A 20,000-nucleotide genomic window follows, 5' to 3' on the forward strand; every position below is an offset into this window, starting at 1 on the left:
GAAGACTGCTTCTGTATTCCAAATTTCCTTCACATTACAGTGCAGAAGCACACTGCAGTACATGTTAAACCTAAACTCCACATGTCATCCATGTGGTTAGGCAGAGATACTTTCCTTCCCGCAATAGCTACTCACTCTTATCCTTGCCTGCCAGCTTCCACAAGTATCCAAGCTGTTAATCAAACTTACCTTGCCTGTCATGGCTTTATCCCTTCACACCATGCAACTGGTTTAGCTCCGTTAGCTGTATTTATTTTGAATTGTATTCCTCAGATGGATTTTTTGTTTATATTTGAGACATGAATTTGTATTTTTCAGTAATTTTCAGAAGTTATAAAAGTATTCATATCAGCGATGATTTGTCCTATATAGCAGGAGTCCTTGGTTTCTTTCTTTAGCTTACTCTTTCTTTGCCTTTCTCCCCCCAGAGCTGAGACAGATGGCTGGCAAACGAAGTAGAAAAGATGTGTAAGTATTTTATTTTGTATATGTAGAATTCTGATTTTTAATGATGACTTGGCAGTGTTTAATAAAGCCCTTGAAGTTTATATTGTTTGCTAAGTAATGCATTTCCTTTTTTTTTGTATAGCTAATTATGACATTTTCAGAAAGGATAACTAAAATTGTCACTTGAACTCCTAAAGAACATAACTGAGATATATGGTCAAGTGTTTCCCAGAAAGTATTGGGTGTATTACATTTATGGATGTGGCACTTATCTTTCAATGAAAGTTTGCAATGTATGTGCATAGTGAAAAGTGAAAGCATATTATGTTGGTTTAGCTGACTTGAAGGTTTTATACCTGTGACACTGAAGACTTCAATCTTGACAAGTGATCAGGGCACTCAGGGAGTTGGGAGGAGATATGGGATGATCAGCTTCAGGTCTACTTTTCCATTTCAGGAGATTGTTGTGGTATGCTTTATGCTTGCAGAGAAGGATTAGACTAGAATGCTGTTTTGCTGAGGTATGGGACATCTCATTTTCTAAAGTTTGTAGCATCACAAAAAAAAAAAACAACAGGATTAACAACACCCTGTGAAACTATACAAGTCTAACAAAATGATTTGACACAAGGAAGCTCCTCCTGTACCACACAGATAGGAAGCTGTCTTCCCCTAACTGACTCGGAGTTGTGCTGACTTGAGGGTATAAGAGTACTTGATTTTTTTACCAGAGGAAATGTCATCAATTTTGTCGATATCTTCTAAGCCATGGGTTCCCAAAGTGTGCGCTGTGGTGCCCTTGCGAGCCGCGGCTTCTTCACATGGGTGCCGCGAATTAACAACTGCAAAATAAACCGCACACTAATAAGCTTAGTTATTAAGCTTATTAGTTCGCGGTTTATTTTGTAGCCGCTGGCCACACTTTACCGACATGATTGCCATTGCCTAAGTGAAAATAGCAGGCTCTAAGTGTGTGTGTGTGTGTGTGTGTGGTGATGGGACTGTTTCAATGGGGACTGCTAAGTTTACTGATGTGTTTAGCCTCATTGGTTGTCCTTCTAAGGTTTGCCCTTTGCTCACATATGCATAGTCAGTGATTGGAAATTGATTAACATTTGATTCAGTGATTTAGCTTCAACTGGCATTTGATCCAGTTTATTTGATTGGAACAAAAAATATGATCTGAAGTAGGAATGTTCATTTGTCTGCAACCTGTGGGTTACGGATCCGATATCGGATCCGAGCCGGCAACTTGTTTCAAGCTAATGGATCCGAGCTCCTAGCCCCTCCCTTCACCCATAATCCCCTGCTAACCCCTCCATGACCTCAGATCTAGTTTGCCGCGCTTGTGATGGCAGGATCCTTTTTCTTGAGCTCCAGATAAGTGACAAAAAAATTTAACTTTTTCTTCAGAAAAATACTTTTTTGTTTAAATTAACTGTTATTTAGTGTGTCTGAGTTAGGTTCCCTATTTTTTGTTTAATACCCTCCCTTCGCTGGTCGCTAGTGTGTGAGTGTTTGTGGTGTGCTTTTGGGGCCTGTGTGTGTGTGTAGTTGTTTTTCTTTCTTTAAAAAAAAAAAAAAAGGGAATGGCTGAGGCCCCAAAAGCCATATTTCGAATAAATGTACCAGTGTGGCCATAAGCTCTCCCGGCTGATGGCCACACTCGTGCTGCTCGTGCCTTGGGGTTGAACACCTCACCTTGGGGTGTAGTATCTGTGCAGCGTGCAACCCCAGGGCACTGAAAGAGCGGAGGTCAAGCTGGTCCTGGCGGACTTCTACCCCGATTCGGCTTCGCCTCCGCCTCTACCACTCCTGTGGCTCCATCACAGCCTGTGATGGTTGCCACTCCTGCCCCTGCCTCCGACTGGGACTCAAACTCCCGCCAAAGTGTCGGAGGACAGGAGGCCAGGAGGGAGAAACGGAGGGAGAAGCACCAAAGCGGCGGGCCGAGACCTCTGTTTCGCCCCGCCAGCTAAGCGAGCTTCTCCTCCATTGCTTCTAGGTCTCCTCCTCCTCTGCTCCGATCCCTTCTTTCTCCGGGCCCGAGGGAGGAGGAGACCCGATCGGCCGAGGTCATCGAGGCGCACTCCAGGCCTGCCTCAGTGGCCTCTTCGAGATCCACGCTTAGTTTATCTGATGCAGACTTGGACCGGATGATGCGAAGGTTCATCCAGGCCCAGCTGCAGATGGAGTGTTTGCTCTCCCCCTCAGGGGAGCTCGACACCTTTTTCCACCCAATTGCTCCTTCTCCACCCGCTACCGGTTCGAGCGCTTCGAGCCGAGCAGCCTTGAGCCGGGTGGGTCGGCCGACAGTACTGTGTACTCGGATCCCAATTCTACCCTCGAGTCTGTCGGATCCGACCTCTCGGAGCCGTGGTCCGAGCCGGATCCGGGGATTCATTGTGCCTTCGGCTCCGCCCAGGTCGGCGCACACTGGTCCCTCGGATCCGACGGTCTCGGCGCTGCTCCGATCCTTCATCGGATCAGAGTGGGAGCCGACTTTCAGATCCATTGAGAGTGGCTCTCCTCAGCATTCGATGTTGTGGAGAGGGCTCTGTTGAGAGCATCCGGACCCCGGCCCTTGCATCTTCTCCTCCTGCACTCCCTCTCTGCTGGGCCAGGCTTCCATCACCCGCCAAAGGGCAGCCTGCTTCGATGTCACAGATAGTTCCATTGGAACAAGATGTCGCTGGCGAGGCCTCCTCGACAGTCCCCGAGGAAGCTCCCGCAAGCATAAGTGCAAAAGGAGGCACGTGGACTCCTGAGTCCTTAACTCAAGACACGGACTTGGAGGAAGGGAAGGCTCCCCAAGATCACCTTCTGAGGATGTCTCCTTTGGAGACATCATGGAGATGCTAAGAATCAGAGGTGGGTGGTCTGCCCCCAAGTCTTCATCTGACGAGTCCGTGTTTCTGGAGGCATTCGAGGCAGGCCCGTCTACCTCCTGGGTGTCCCTCCAGCCATCCTGGTGGACCTTATTACCACCAGGGCATGGAAGGATCCGGACACCGTGGAGGCAATACCCAAATGGCCGGATAGGATTCTTAGCCCCCCCTCTGACCGGTCTCATTGGAGTAAGGGCCCCCCCTGTAGATGCCATGTTGACAGCGGCAGCCACAAAGAGGGGAATTAGCTCAGGATAGTCCCTCAGTCCATCCACCGAGCAAAGAGTCTCATTTGATGGATCGCTTAGGGAAGCGAGTCTTTAGTTCAGCGACCTTCTCTGTAAGGTCTCTGAACTATATGGCACATGTCATCAGGATGCAGCAGGATCTTATCACAGAATACGCTGCATCCCCCCCTGAGTCCATGTCGGAGGAGGATAAACATTTATACTCCACCCAAATGGCCACTCTAAGATCTATTTCTAACACCTCTATGCGGCTATTGTCCCACGCCACAGAGGGAGCCGCTAGGCCAGCGGAGCAGGCCTAGTCATGAGATCGCCAGGCCTGGCTCCGCCATTGCGACTTTACGGAGCCCTTTAAAGCATCCTTCGCTAACGCCTTCGGTTCTGCCTTTTTGGCAAAACAGTTTGCGAAACGCTTGTCCAGAGCGAGAAGGACGGGAAGACGTTGTCTGCCGTCGGAGTCCGCTTCTCTGCTCCCCAGCGGTCCTTTCAAGGAACCAAAAGGGTCAGAAGAAGATGTGGTTCAAAATCACAACAATCCCAACCAGCTCGGACAACCAGTCCTACCATGGCAGAGGTGGACAGGGAGGACGTCGCCCTAGGGGCAGAGGGGTTCCGAGAAATTTCGGGTCCAGAGAACCTTTCTCTGAACGGCCGCAGCAACCCTGAGGTTGCCAGACTGCTCCACTCTGGAGGCAGTCGGGGCGTTGAAGCATCTAGCGGCATGGGAGTCAATCACAACAGACCGCTGGTGCTTCGTGATCATATCCAGAGGGTACAAGATACCAATTCTCCATGTCCCCAATCCAAGAACCTCCCGATGTACCACCCGATCACAGGGAGGCCGCGAGCCGCAGAAATACAGCAGCTGCTAAGAAAAAGAGCCATCCAGCCCGCTCCCCAAGACCAGCTCGGATTAGGGTTCTACTCCAGGTTCTTTTGGTGCCAAAAGACGGGGATCTGAGACCCATCCTAGACCTTTCCGCTTGAACCTGTCAGTAACCAAGGAAAAATTTCAATGGTCACTCTTCAATCTATCCTCCCCTTCTGAGGGAGAACGATTGGATGTGCTCTATAGACCTCAAGGATGATACCACATCTTAATGGACAAACGATCCAGGAGGTTCCTTCGCTTCCGGCTGGGAGCCAGTCACTACCAGTTCAGGGTCCTTCCCTTTGGCCTCACCACAGCCCCCGGTGTTCACCAAAGTGTTAGCAGTGATTGCGCCCACCTGAGACTCCAGGGAATTCAGGTCTTCCGCACCTGGACGACTGGCTCCTGACCGCACCAACAAGGCATCTACTTTGCACAGCCAGAGACTTTTTCTCCATCTAGCCCCACAACTAGGCATTACTATCAATGTCGGCAAATCCCTACTGGCTCCAACACAGATCATAGAATTTATAGGTGCCAGAATAAACACCAGAGATTTACGAGCCTTCCTAACTACGGAGAGAATCAGAAGTCTTCAACTCCATGTGCGGGCTATCCTTCTTTCAGAGGCTTCACCAGCAGAATTGATCCTGAGGGCACTAGGCTCTATGGCAGCAGCGATTACACTCCTTCCATGCTCGCTTGAACATGCGAGTCCTACATTGGACTCTGTTAGTGCAATGGTCCTTCCTATCACTCCCTCTCCACCATCCCATTGCTATCAGCAAGGCTTGCAGAAGGGCGTTACTATGGTGGCTCCAAGCATCAAACTTCCATACGGGCCGACCCTTCTGCACCTCTCCCCCCATCGCCACGGTGACCATGGACGCCTCGGGTGGGGCATTACTCAGGCAGGACAGTCCAAGGCACGTGGAACGATACAGAGACCTCCCTGCATATCAACGATGTTCATCGTGCATACAGCTGCAGTAATCACAGATGGGTTTTCAGCTGTCAGGCGGTCCCTCGGTCGGCCGAATTCCAAAGTCTTGGTCCGGCCGGTTGTCGTCGATACTCTTCTGACGCCAGGAAGGCCAGAGTATATAAGACACAGCCGACGCCATGTTCTTCAGTCTTTTGCCGCGCGGTGCCCGGCAGAAGCAGTTCGCAAGTGCCGGTCGGCCAGCTCCTGAATTACTTAAAATATTTGGAACCAAGTCTTCATTAAAGCTAAGTACCCCGTTGGGGAATCTTTTCTTGCCTCAGACCGATGTCAGAAAAAGGTAATAATTGTATTTCTTGTGGGAAGCAAATACCGCATAAGGATTTCCATTCCCTTTGCATACCTTGTTTGGGGCCCAGACCACGGCGCCTCGGGCTGTCGCTTTTGGCGCTACCTTCAATAAACGACTATCAAGCGCCGGGCGGAGTTCGCCCAACACTTTTTGGTAAAGCTTTTGACTATAAAATGTCGCCGGACACTCGACCGTTTTATCCAAAAACGCAAGGAAAAGGACCGACATGCGAGGCCCGCGGTCTCCACCAACACCACGCCAAACAGGCTCCACGTGGTCCGGGTTCTCAGTGAGACGCTTTGCAGTCCCTGACTACCGACGACACTCCTTCGGGCGGTGTCTTCTGTACCGAGACCGCTGGGTCATCGGCCCTTTCCCAGACTACAACCAAGCCCCAGCTTATGTCGAGCCTACTAATGTGGACAGATCTACTTCCACCCATGGTGTATTTAGGCCTTCATCCTCTTTTTTCTATTAAGGCCTTTACTAAATCCAAAGCAGCCAGGCATCACACTAGGCCTGCTGCTCAAGGCCCATCTCCTGGACCCATGCCTAAGAAACAGATGCTTAAAATGGCTGAGGATCTAATAACTCTTATCAGAGGTTCTCAGCCCTCCTGACAAGAGACCCAGAGTGGAGGAAGAATCCCCCTCTTCTGATCAGGGCTCCATTTTATCAGAGCATTCTGATGCTGAGGAACACTCTTACTCCCCTTTGAGGATTCGATGCAGAGCAATCTATTCCTTCTGTATCCCCTGAGGATTTTTCTTTGGGGAAACCTTGCACACCTTGAGGGAACACTTCCATTGGGAAGGCCAAGACTTTTCAGACTCCAAGAAAAGACTTAGGGAATTTCTTTGGCTACCTCAGCACAGACCTCTGGCTATTCCCCCTGTTTTGGAGGTACTGAATGATGTCTATTCGAGGCTTGTTTTAATCCTGATTCACTGCCTCCTGCACCAGTTAAGCCTGATAGATATTACAGAGTACCCAGTTCTCACCAATTTCTACAAAGGCCATAATGCTGACCCTGAAACCATTTCACAAGGCCCTAAGGGAATAAAGGCCTCCACTGCCAAGAATCCACTTCCTGCAGAAAGGGAATCTAGATCTCTAGAAAGGTGGGGTAAGAAAGTTTATACCTCGGCCACCCTAGCCATGAGGGCCTTAAACTGCCAGTTTCATATGATTAAATATCAACAGTTCCTGTTATCACAATTAAAAAACAAAATGTCTCATCCTGAACAACCAGATTTAAAAGAGTTACAGGATATGATGCATAGTGCAGAACAAGTAGGTAAACACACTTTACAATGTGGTTATGATGCCCTTGAGGCCTCCAGTAGAGCGGCTGCTACAGGATCAGTCATTCGCAGACATGCCTGGCTTAGGGAACAAAATCTGCCTGATCATGTGAAAGCAAAACTCCTTGATGCACCTTTACAAAAGGATGTTCTTTTTGGTACTAATGCTGAGGATATATTACGAAAAATGGAAGAGAAAGCCAAATCTATGCAAACTGTCAAAGCTTTCTTACAGGTCCAGCCACCACGATTTAGCAGGAATTGGCCATCAAAAAACTGGTCCTTTCCAGCCACTGACAAGCCCCAAAGAGGCAGATACAGACGCGGAAGGGGCAGAGGGCAACCACAAGGGTCATATAGAGGCAGACAATGGCAATCTCCAGCACCAAGAGGTGGTGAAGACAGTGCACAACAATACAGGAAGCAAACTCAATGACTCCTCATTTCCATGCCAAGCAAGTTTCAGCTGGCAGCACCTTTGGGAGGAAACTAGCATTATTTGCAAGCAATTGGCATATTGTCACAACAGACAAATGGATACTGGACATTATAAACAGAGGCTACAAATTTCAATTTCACACTCTTCCAAAAATGAGAGGCATGCCAAACCTACCACAAAATCAAAGGGTAGAGGCACAACTGCAAATTTCAAAGCTCCTAAACATGAGGGCTATACAAAAGGTACCTACGCACCAACAAGGTCAAGGTTTTTATTCAAGACTTTTCCTGGTACCAAGAAAAGGAACCGACTGGAGACCCATTCTGGACTTATCCATCCTAAACACATTTCTACTGCACAAAATTCAAGATGCTCACATTACAGCAACTTCTTCCCATGCTGGGCAAGGAGTTTTGGCTGGTAACATTGGACCTCAAGGAGGCATACCTGCATGTCCCAATCAGACAAAGCTGCAGAAGATACCTCAGATTTCTTGCAGGTTCAATCCACTATCAATTCTCTGCATTGCCCTTTGGCTTATCTACTGCGCCCAGAGTATTCATCAAGTGCCTGGCATCAGTGATTGCCTATTGCAGACTTCAAGGGATACAAATTTACCCTTATCTGGACGACTGCCTGATCCAAGTGGACAGCAAACATATACTACTGGAACATCTGGCATATGTGACACGGTTACTACTTTCTGGGATACACCATCAACAAGGAGAAATCAAAGCTAACACCTTCTCTGAAAATAACCTTCCTGGGTGCCAGCTTGGACACAAACACCCAGATGGCATACCTTACGCCAGAAAAACAAGGGCAATTATCTCAGTACTTCAAAATACTAGCAAAAAGTACCAGGCTTACTGCAAGGAAAATCCTGCAGGCTCTGGGATTCATGGCATCTTGCATTCTTCTAATCCCGTGTGCAAAGCTGCATATGAGGAAACTTCAATGGTACCTAAAAAATCTATGGTCTCAACACAGTCACAGCTTGGAAGCAATTATTCCAATAATTCCATGTCTACAAAAGGAATTCCTATGGTGGGCCCAAGCATGTCAAGTAAACACAGGCCTCCCATTCTGCAAGCCTCAAGCAAAACAAGTCATAACCACAGACGCCTCAGATTACGCCTGGGGGGCGCACATGAAGGACAGGTGCATTCAGGGCAGATGGTCCCAAAGGAAAAGCACCTTCACATCAATCAAAAAGAAATGCTGGCAGTAATAAATGCAATTACAGCTTTCAAGGACTTCCTGCATCCAGGACAATTGCTCATAAGAACAGACAACACCACAGTAATGTGGTACATAAACAAACAAGGAGGAACTCACTCATACCCCTTGTGCAGACTAGCCATGACTCTTTGGAACTTGGCTCTGGAAAGACAAATCGAACTTCAAGCACAGTACTTGCCAGGCATGGAAAACACACTGGCAGACACTCTGAGCAGGAATATGACAGATCCACACGAATGGAAGCTACATCCACAGGTGTTTACGGAGATAGTCCAGCGTGGGGAGGCCAGATATAGATCTTTTTGCCTCCCACAGAAACCATCAATTGAAAAGGTTTTGTTCAAGGACCTTCCATCCAAAGGCCTGGAAAGTGGACGCCTTTCATTCAGTTGGACAACATGGACAGTTTATGCATTCCCACCTCTGCCTCTTCTGCCCAAGTTGCTTTTGAAAGCAAGAACAGACAAACCGAGGATGATACTGATTGCTCCAGACTGGCCAAGGCAACACTGGTATCCACTCCTGAGGAGCCTAACACATACTCCTCCCTGGTCCCTGCCTCTAATACCTCTTTTGCTGACGAGAACAACTACAAAACCCTTCACAGCCAGCTGAAAACACTCAACCTCGCTGCATGGAAAATTCCTTAACACCACATCAAACTCTACTCTCCAAGGAGGTGCAGGATGTCATTTTGGAGGCCAGAAGACCATCTACTAGAAAAGCTTACTCAAAATGGAAGCGGTTTTGATGTTGGAATGAGAAAAGAGGACAGGACCCTAGAAAATTGAACTTGCCTCAGGTTTTACAGTACCTAGCTGAACTACTGAGCAGTGGACTTTCATTTTCTTCAATCAAAATACACGCCTCAGCCATTTCTGCAGAATTCAACATGGATCCTCCTTTATTCTCACACCCACTCTTACGGCAGTTCCTCAGAGGGGCTAAGAATATAAGACCTCCAAGGAAACAACCAATACCAGCCTGGGACCTTAATTACATACTAGAAAAATTAACATTGCCTCCCTTTGAACCTGCTGCTTCAACAGATCTACAATATTTGTCCTGAAAACAGCTTTCCTTCTGGCCATCACTTCAGCTCGTAGGGTTTCTGAACTTCAGGCCCTCATGGCGGTGCAGCCCTTCCTCATCTTCCATCAGGACAGGGTTTCCCTCTGCACCAACCCATCTTTTATGCCTAAAGTGGTATCTAGGGTAGCCCTTAAACCAAGCCATACACCTTCCTACCTTTTATCCTAACCTCAAAACAAAGGGAAAGGCTGCTTCACTCTTTAGACATCCATAGGCAGCTACGTTACTATTTGGACAGAACAAAGTCCTTCAGGAAATCAGACCAACTTTTTGTGTCCTATGCCGTAGGGGCTCCAGGGAAACCAGTTACCAAACAGACCATTTCCAAGTGGATTGGCCACTGCATACGATTTTGTTACTCCTATCATGGGAAACCTGTCCCTACTGGTATCAGATCTCACTCCACCAGGGCCACAGCCACCTCTACAGCCTTCCTCAGAGGTGTGCCTACTAAGGATATCTTGGAGGCAGCCACTTGGAGTTCTGTACATACCTTCACAAAACACTACCACCTGCCCTTATATTCCAGAACAAGAGCAGGCTTTGCCACTGCCGTTTTGCAGGGCATTCTGGCTCAACCCAGTTCCTCATAGTACCTACCACCCTATGCATAGCTTTGGGACTCTACCCATCTGTGATTACTGCAGCTGTATGCACGATGAACATAGTACAGTTTTGTACCTACCATAAATGTAGATGTTCGAGTGCTAATACAGCTGCAGTACAGGTTTCCTCCCTCCTTCCCTACTTGGTAAAGGCATAGGGCCTATCAACCTCTTCATACCACTTGACTGGGTTATCCTGCCATGTTTTATTTGCTTGCTTACATTGTTTTTGCTTTACATTGCATTGCTTGCATATGCAGATTAGCTTTATTTATGTATTGCCTTCCTTTTTGGGGCACCTGACATCTGGGGCAAGAAAGACTGAAGAACATGGCGTCGGCTGTGTCTTATATACTCTGGCCTTCCTGACGTCAGAAGAGTATGCGATGACAACCGACGCCGGACCAAGACTTTGGAATTCGGCCGACCGAGGGACCGCCTGACGGCTGAAAACCCATCTGTGATTACTGCAGCTGTATTAGCACTCGAACATCTACATTTATGGTAGGTACAAAACTGTACTTTCTGGAGATGAGAGCGGTGCTGTTAGCGTTGCAAGCACTTCAGAGCTTCCTCCCCACAGGAACGATTGCAATTCACTCAGACAACATGTCAGTGGTCTGGTATATCAACAAACAGGGGGGAACCAGATCTTATCCTCTTTGCCGCTGGCCATGAGAGTGTGGGAATGGGCGATCTCCACCAACCGCTTTCTGATTGCAACCACATCTGGGAGGACCAACATCCTAGCGGACAAGCTCAGCCGCACCTTCTTACCCCCTACGAAAGTGGTCTCTCAATCCTCTAGTAGCTAAGCAGATATTCGCAACATGGGGGCAACCCTGCGATCTTTTGCATCTCCATCAAACGCCAAATGCTTACAATTTCTTCCTAATCCCCCACCAGGGAATCTCCAAGAGACTCTGGTGCATGCTTGGCCACCCGGTCTACTCTATGCCTATCCTCCTCTTCCAATGATGTTACAACTGTTACAGAAAGCCTCACATTTGGGGAGCAAAATGATTCTCATTGCCCCATTCTGGCCTCGACAAATTTGTTCCTTACCTGTGATCTCACCTTGTGAATCACCCTTGGATTCTAGATCCCATCCCGGATCTCATCTCCCATCCATTGGACTTGCCAACTCCAAACCTGGACAATCTGAAACTGACAGCTTGGTTGCTCCAGTTCCACTCCTAGTTAGGACTCCCGTATCTCTTCACAAGTCAAAGCCATCCTCGTGGCAGCACATAAGCCCTCCACCAGGAAGGTATATCACAGCAAATGGAAACGTTTTTCCATCTGGGCGGAGCGCCGAGCTAGATCCCTTTACGCCCCTCTCACATCCATTTTAGATTTCCTAACTGAACTCTTTCAAGAAGGTGCTAGTTGTTCAACTGTCAAAGTGCAATTGGCAGCCATTTCTCATTATCATGTGGGACATGATACAGGACCCTTGATGTCAGCCAAATTATGTAAAACCTTTCTCAAGGGTACCTTTTACTTAGACCTCCTGTAAAGAAGCCGTACCCATGGGATCTTACTTTAGTTCTTCAAGCCTTGACTGCTCCACCCTTTGAACCCGCTACAGTGGACCTCAAATTCTTGTCATGGAAAACGGCATTCCTTGTAGCCATTACTTCTGAAAAGAGTGTCGGAACTTCAGGCTCTTTCCTCAGAAACCTCTGTATCTGATCTTTCATCCTGATAGAGTGTACCTCAGGATCAATCCCTCCTTTCTTCCCAAGATAGCATCAGAAACCAACATAAACCAATCCATCAATTTACCGGTTTTCTTCCTAAATATCAAAATAAGGGTGAATACAAGCTGCACTCATTGGATGTTCATAGGCAGCTTCGCTTTTATACCATAGGACGGCTGGCCATAGACAATCCGACCAGCTGTTCGTTTCCTTTGCCAAATTTAATTTGGGGAAAGCTATCTCTAAAGTATCCTTATCTCGCTGGATTTCCCAATGTATCCTGCTAGCTTATCAAGCCTCGGTAGGCCCCACAGAAGGAGTTCGTGCTCATTCCACTCGCTCCATTTCTACTTCTGCGGCTTTCAAGTCTAGAGTTCCCTTGGATGGTATTTGTTCTGCAGCCACTTGGGCTTCATCTCATACCTTTATCAACCACTACAAGCTAGACCTGCTTTCTAGAGGGAGAGCATCCTTTGGCTCTGGGTGCTTCAGAATATCCTTCCATGATGTCCACCCAGGGTACAGGTAGCTGGGGACTCTGTCCCACAGGTTGCAGACAAATGAACATTCCATTAGATTTAGAAGTTAAGTACTCACCATAACGTTCCATCTGAGTAGGTAGTTAATTTGTCTGCAACCATCCCCCCCTCCTTCCCCCTGACCTTCTTGGATCTATTAGTATTTTTTTAGATATCCTTTGTCGGATATATATGGAGAGGCAAACTCGATCTGAGGTCATGGAGGGGTTAGCAGGGGATTATGGGTGAAGGGAGGGGCTAGGAGCTCGGATCCATTAGCTTGAAACAAGTTGCAGGCTCGGATACGATATCGGATCCGTAACCCACAGGTTGCAGACAAATGAACTACCTACTCAGATGGAACGTTATGGTGAGTACATAACTTCTAATTATTTTTTACGTGTTTGGAGTGCGTGTTAAATTATTTTTTCATGAAAGCCTGAATTCCTGTAATGGCTGGGTCGACTCTGTTTGTGCTCAACCTTCCATCTTCTGCCAGCAATAATTGCTTGAGGTAGTCAACAAAGTTGGGCCAGTGAAGCAGTGCTTTGTGGTTCGAGATAAAGGTAAGGGCTTGGGCAGTATTCTCCTCTCAGCATCGTTTCCCAATTCACTACCTTACGGATTCATTCACAAAATGAATGACCAAACTGACAGCTGTACACAATTTGTGTGTGGTTGTAAAATTGGTTCTGGAATTATGATGTTTATTATCTTTTTGCCTAGTTGCTCACTGGCTTATTTGAAAAGATGTATCTTTATGAAGCAAGATTTCTGAGGTAAAATGGAATGGCATTTGATTTTCTTTTGCATTTCTTTATTTTTGTTTGTCATTTGGGAAACCAGTTTTACAGGATCCCATTGCAGTAGCTAGGAATACATTTCTGCTTTCAGTGGTCTCCTCAGATTCTTTAGTAGCAGGCTCTAACCACTCTGGTGGCACATCATGTTTGAGCTGCTTGTTGGAGTAGTTGGAACATTTCAGTTGGTGTGATGCATAGCATTTTCCTGCAATGTGCTTCATTCATCATATATTTGTTTATGGCACTGCTCATTGATTATGTTGTTTGCATGACACCCTGTTATTTGTGTAAGTAAAGTTACATAAACTTTTAATGTTAAGTCATACCTCTGAACTGTTCAGACTTTTGCCTCATATTTATTGACTGTTCCTCCAACAGTTTATTTTGTGACAAATCATTGAGAGTAGAACTCACTAAATGAAGACAGACTTTTGAGTTTGACTTCATATCTTTCAGAAAGTGTAAGATAACACTATATATGTTATTCTAGCAATTTTCTAAGTTTATAGGAACAATATATATAATGTGTCCCTATTTTGGGGTCACTATCCATCTCCCCATTATTTTTGGCTTTGTCCAGATGCTTTGCTTTAAGTAAGGGTTTGAGCGATATGAGTTAAGTACTTAAGTGTTCTGATGCTTTCCCGTATGCTTATTCATTAGTTCCTAACTTTTCCTGTCAGAGTCCATTTATTCATTTGTCCTCCATTGCACACAGTGGCACTGTCCATGATTAAAGTATAGTAAGTAAGAGAGTGGAGTCCCCCATTACCTGCTGTGATTGCACCGATACGTCAGTAAAGTTAATACAGGAGTTGGTAATGAGTAATAAATAAGTAATGTTCTTTATGAAAATATTCATTTATTGACATTTGTTTACCGGGAAAGTCTTGACTGGGCACAGATGCCCATTTTCAACAGAGGTCTAGAACACCTCTTTTCACAGGATTTAAATGAGATTCATAAAGTACTGAAAATGAAGTTAACTTTTTTCCAAAGTAGCAGGAAACAAGAAAATATTCTCCAAGTACGTTTGTTATTTATTTTTACCTAACTAACCCTTTTAATAAAAAAAAAAAAAAAATGATTAACTATTTCGCAAAGTATACTTGTTAGAATTTGACGGGGAGGGGGGGCGCCTTGGGAAAACCTGGATTTAACAAGGGAGCTGAGAATCGAAAAAGTTTGGGAACCACTGGGCTGTACAATAAGAGAAATAAATTGCTTCCTAAGAGTAGGGGAAGGAAGAGTCTCAGAACCGGAAGCACTCCCTCCTCAACTTAAACAAGCAAATAAGACTCCTAGTGAAGTCCTCTAAAGCTAACTACAAATCCAGAACATGCTGGAGGGACCTCCTAACCCAGAGGCCTCCCATACTCTCGAACAAACTTTCCAGTGACATCATGCAGACCACTTCACTGGCCCTCTTTAAGAGAAATCTTGACGAGTGGATGGGCAATAGGAAGTTCACCCCAGGGATCACTTCAGTGGCCATGCTTGACAGGGGCATTGGGAACTAACTTTGGGCGGCATGATGCGAAGGACTCTTCTTGGGCTAGGCTTATATAGGCTCCAGGGCCATTAGCCTAGTACACACCTATGAATTAGCTTCCCTAACTAAGGATAACCATAAGGCGTTCATTAGTTACATCCGTAATCTTAAAGGTAAGGCCCAGATTTGAGCTGAACTCGTAGTTAAGGTACTACATATACAGAACCTGTGGATATAGCAAACCTGATGGCTGACAGGTTCAGTGAAAATTTCACTCCCCTGCCCCCACCGCATATACCCCAAAGCATCCCTAATACATGTCCCCAGCTAGTATCTCTGAGGAACAGGTGTTAAACACCCTCTTCAAGGCCAAAAAAAACCTCTGTGGGACCAGACAACATCTTGGGCTTTGTTCTACATGGGTTAAACAGGAATTCACATCACCATTGGGCACACTTAACTATCACAGCCTAAGTGCTAGCTTTGTCTCAGCAGAATGTAAAACTGTCATCCCTTTGCAGAAAGAGGGTGCATCCACGGACCCCTGGAACTCTAGACCCATTAGCCTGACCAACCTTGTCTGCAAGGCAGTTGAACAAATCATCATGGACTTTATTAACAAAGATATAGGAAATCTTCAAATGCTCAACCCCACCCAGTTTGGCTTTGTCAAGGAGAGATCACGCCTGTTAAACTTGGTGAACTTGTTCTAGACAGTCACTAAAGGCCTAGATGAGGGCAAATCTGTGCATACTGCTTACCTAGACTTGGCCAAGGCCTTTCACACAATCCCCCACTCGGGCATCATTGATAAACTCACCCAGCTGGGTATCGACCAATATATTGTCAGGTGGGTGCAAACTGGCTCATTGATAGAACTCGTACAGTCAAAATGGGTGACTACACCTCCTCCTGCAGACTGATAACCAGTGGTGTGCCACAAGGATCGATTCTGGGATCCGTACTGTTCGGAATCTACTTCTCTGAAGTACAGATTAAAACTAAAGGACTGTGGCTGACAGTCTGCTCATGACTGCAAACTGGGAGCATTCATTGAAACCTCTCACGATATCAGCATCCTGCAAGAAGGTCTTATGCAGACTAATGACTGGTTTGCATTAAGTTTAAGTTTATCATCCCTTTTGACAAGGGTGATATTCCTGCAAACTACGACATCAATAGCAGTACTCTAAGCACACAGTCAGTTGTGAGAGATCTGGGCATACAGGTCGACAGCAACCTTAACTTCGATCACCATGTATCCACAGTGGTAAGAAGGGCATTTTATATTGCTCATCTCGTAAGTAAGGGCATTGTCTCCAGAAAAAAAAAGGTTATAACCCCCCTGTACTCTTCCTTCATCAGGCCAATAATAGAGTACAATGCTCCCTTTGGTATGTTTCTTTCCAAACACCTGCAGCAATTGGAGAGATGTTCTTCGTATTTCACTGTTGCAGTCATTACATTTGGGTAATCTGCTGTCAGGTTGCCCTCAGTCAGCTTGAATAACAAAGTCTTGGGTCCTGCGTCAGATGCTGTCTCCTCTTCCATGACGTCAGGTTGTCAGGGGTATAAAACATGCAGCCTACACCGTTTTAATCAGTCTTTCTTGCTGCGTGGTGCCCGAAGCAGAAGCAGTTCGCAAGTGCCGGTCGGCCGACTCCTGAAATTTTCGTTTTCGAGTTTCAGAACCGAAGTCTTCAATCTAAAGCTAAGTAGCCCGTTGGGGAAACTTTTTCTTGCTCCTTACTGATGTCAGTAAAAGTTAATAATTGTATTACTTGTGGGAAGCAAATACCTCATAAGAATTTTCATTTGTACTGTATTCCTTGCCTAGGCCCTGATCACAACGTGCCTTATTGTCGGTTTTGTGCTAAATTTAACCAACGCACTATTAAGCGTCATTATATTTTTGCTTCTAAGTACTTTGGTCCAAGATTTACCTATCCTGAAATGTCATCGGTTAGCAATCCGACTACCAGAATTCACAAAAAACGCAAGGAAAAAGACAGAGACAGACTGTCGAGGTCCAAACCCGACGACAAAGCTTCTCCTAAGCCAGTCGCCGATTCACCGGTACTCAGTGAGGTGCTTTCGCAGCCCCTGATGCCCGCTACTTTTGAGTCGCAGGCCTCTACCGAGACCCATTCGGAGTCTGGTATGCCTTGAGATTCAGCAAGTATTAAACCCGCGGATGTCTCTCCCTTGGATGGGTCCGGAGCCGCTGAGCAGGCATCGGCTTTTGAGGGTGTTTTCAGGTCTCAACATTTGTATATTAAACCAACGCCATCATCAAAAACAAGGTCAAAACCTACTTCTATGTCTAAAAAACCGACACATGAGCCACGTGCTCAGGCCCCTATGCCTAAAAAACAAATGATCAAAATGGCCAAGGATTTAATTACCTTGATCAATTTATTTTATTTTATTTATTTTATTTATTTATTTAACATTTGTTGACCGGGAAAGTCCGACTAGGTTCCACAGATCCTGTTTTCAGCAGAGGCCCAGGGAGAAATGCTCCAGAAGAAATGCTCAAGGGTTCCCAACCCCCCCGTCCCAGCTAAGAGGCCTAGGCAAGGCACTGATTTATGAATCTTTAGATCAGGTTTCCATTTCCTCTGATTCCACTTCTGATCAGGAATTTTCTATCCCACCTTATGAGGACTCTGATGCAGAGGAATCAATCCCTTCTGCTTCTCCTCCTGAGGATTACTCTTCTGGAGAGACTTTTTGCATACTTTTAAGGGAACATTTTTCAGTGGGAGAGTCAGGACTTCTCAGAATCCAAAAAGAGGCTTAGGGATTTTCTTCTTCTTCCTCAGCATAGGCTATACCTCCTGTATTAGACATTGTTGTTGATGTTTTCTCAGAATCAAGCATGGCTCCTGATTTCCTGCCTCCGGCTCCACCAAATCAGTGGACAGAGGCCCAGAAACAAGTCATGTCCCTCATGGATAAGGAGGCTATTCAGCCAGTACCCGAAAAGGAAAAAAGAACAAGGGTTTTATTCAAGACTTTTCCTGGTACCCAGAAAAGCGTCCAAGTCTGGACTTATCCATTCTAAACACTTTCCTGGACATTCCAAAATTCAAAATGCTGACTTTACAACAGCTTCTGCCTATGCTAGGCAAGAATGCCTGGTTGGTGACTCTAGACCTAAAAGAGGCATACCTGCATATCCCAATCAGGGAATCTTGCAGAAGATACCTCCACTTCAAAGCAGGCTATTCGCATTACCAGTCCTCTGCACTGCCCTTTGGCTTATATACTGCCCCCAGGGTCTTCAAAAAGTGCCTGGCACCAGTAATTGCATTTTGCAGATAAAGAAACATTAAAATTTATCCATATCTGGACGATTGTCTCATTCAGGCAGAGGACAAGGACACCCTTCTTCAGCATCTGGCGTTTGTAAAAAGGCTTCTAACATGCCTAGGGTACACCATAAATGAAAAGAAATCACAACTGGTACCCTCTCAAATAATTACATTCCTGGGTGCAAGCTTGAATATAACTGCCCAGATGGCTTTCCTCAAGCCAGACAAACAAATTCAATTGACAACATACTTCAAACAAGTGGCAACAAAAACCCAGCTATCTGCAAGACAAATTCTGCAGGCTTTAGGGTTCATGGCATCCTGCATTCTACTAATTCCATATGCAAGACTATATATGAGGAAACTTCAATGGTACCTAAAAAGCTTATGGAGTCAACATTGTCACAGCCTGGAAACAATGATTCCTCTCATTCCCTGCCTGCAACAGGAGTTCCTTTGTTGGGCAGTGGCATGTCATCAAAACAAGGGACAGTTATTCATTCTACTCCCTGCCACCCAAACCCTAACTACAGATGTGTCAGACTATGCTTGGGGAGCCCATCTGGCAGGGAGATGCATTCAGGGCAAATGGATCCCAAATCAAATGCATCTACAGATCAACCAGAAAGAAATGCTAGCTGTACAGAATGCTTTGACAGCCTTCAAGGACTTCCTTCATCCAGGACAACTACTGATGAAGACGGACAACACCACAGTTATGTGGTACATAAACAAGCAGGGGGGTGTACCCACTCCTACCCCCTTTGCAGACTAGCCATGGCCTTGTGGAACACATCCTTGACTTACCAAATACATCTTCAAGCTCAGTTCCTGCCAGGAAAGCAAAATACTATGGCAGACGACCTAAGCAGAAATCTTATGGACCCACATGAATGGAAATTGGATCCACAAATCTTCAGCATGTTGACACGAAAATGGGGGAGCCCAGACATAGATCTATTTACCTCTCCCCGAAACTATCAGTTGGACAAATTCTGCACAAGAACTCATCACAAAAAAGCATGGAAAGTGGACATGCTATCCTTCAGCTGGAAAAACCTATCAGTCTATGCCTTTCCCCCTCTGCCTCTACTCTCCAAGGTCTTACTAAAAGTCAGACAGGAAAAAACAAAAATGATTCTGATTGCTCCAGACTAGCCTCGTCAACAATGGTACCCGCTTCTAAGGAATATGTCACACCTTTCTCCGTGGTACTTGCCTCAAACACCTCATCTATTGTCTCAGCAGAACTATCAAATTATGCACACTCTGCTCCAAACTCTGAATCTTGCAGCATGGCTAATTAACTAATTTCACCAATCACATCTCTCAGTAAACCTGTGATGGATGTCATTTTGGAGGCTAGAAGGCCTAGTACTAGAAAATCTTATGCTGATAAATGGAAGAGATTCTGTGCTTGGAACCAAGCACAAGGAATAGATACAGCAAAGCCCGATATTCCTCAGATTTTGCAATACTTAACTGAGATGCTTCACAAGGGCCTGTCTTTTCCTTCAATAAAAATCCATGCCTCTGCCATCTCGGCTCATTACAACACAGAGCCTCCTCGCTTTTCTCATCCCCTGCTAAAGCAGTACCTTAGAGGGACCAAAAATTTAAGGCCCCCCCAGGAGAGCACCAACTCCTGCATGGGACCTCAATTTTGTGCTGGAAAAACTCACCCTACCGCCTTTTGAACCAGCTGCTACTGCGGATATAAAATTTATTTCTTGGAA

General features: G+C 45.9%; 1 protein-coding gene across 1 annotated transcript in view; it reads left to right on the top strand.

Annotated features, from left to right (window-relative positions):
- Nucleotides 1-20,000, top strand: part of LOC122816213 — a 1,390,304-nt gene that overhangs the window by 91,084 nt on the left and 1,279,220 nt on the right. The window contains exon 2 of the mRNA XM_044088959.1: nucleotides 429-468. Within this exon, the coding sequence (XP_043944894.1) occupies nucleotides 440-468 (29 nt within the window). The 5' untranslated portion in view covers nucleotides 429-439. The remainder of the gene's footprint in view (nucleotides 1-428; nucleotides 469-20,000) is intronic.

This window comes from Protopterus annectens, chromosome 12.part0 (assembly GCF_019279795.1).
Source record: "Protopterus annectens isolate FY-2018-M chromosome 12.part0, PAN1.0, whole genome shotgun sequence".
Taxonomy (NCBI): domain Eukaryota; kingdom Metazoa; phylum Chordata; order Ceratodontiformes; family Protopteridae; genus Protopterus; species Protopterus annectens.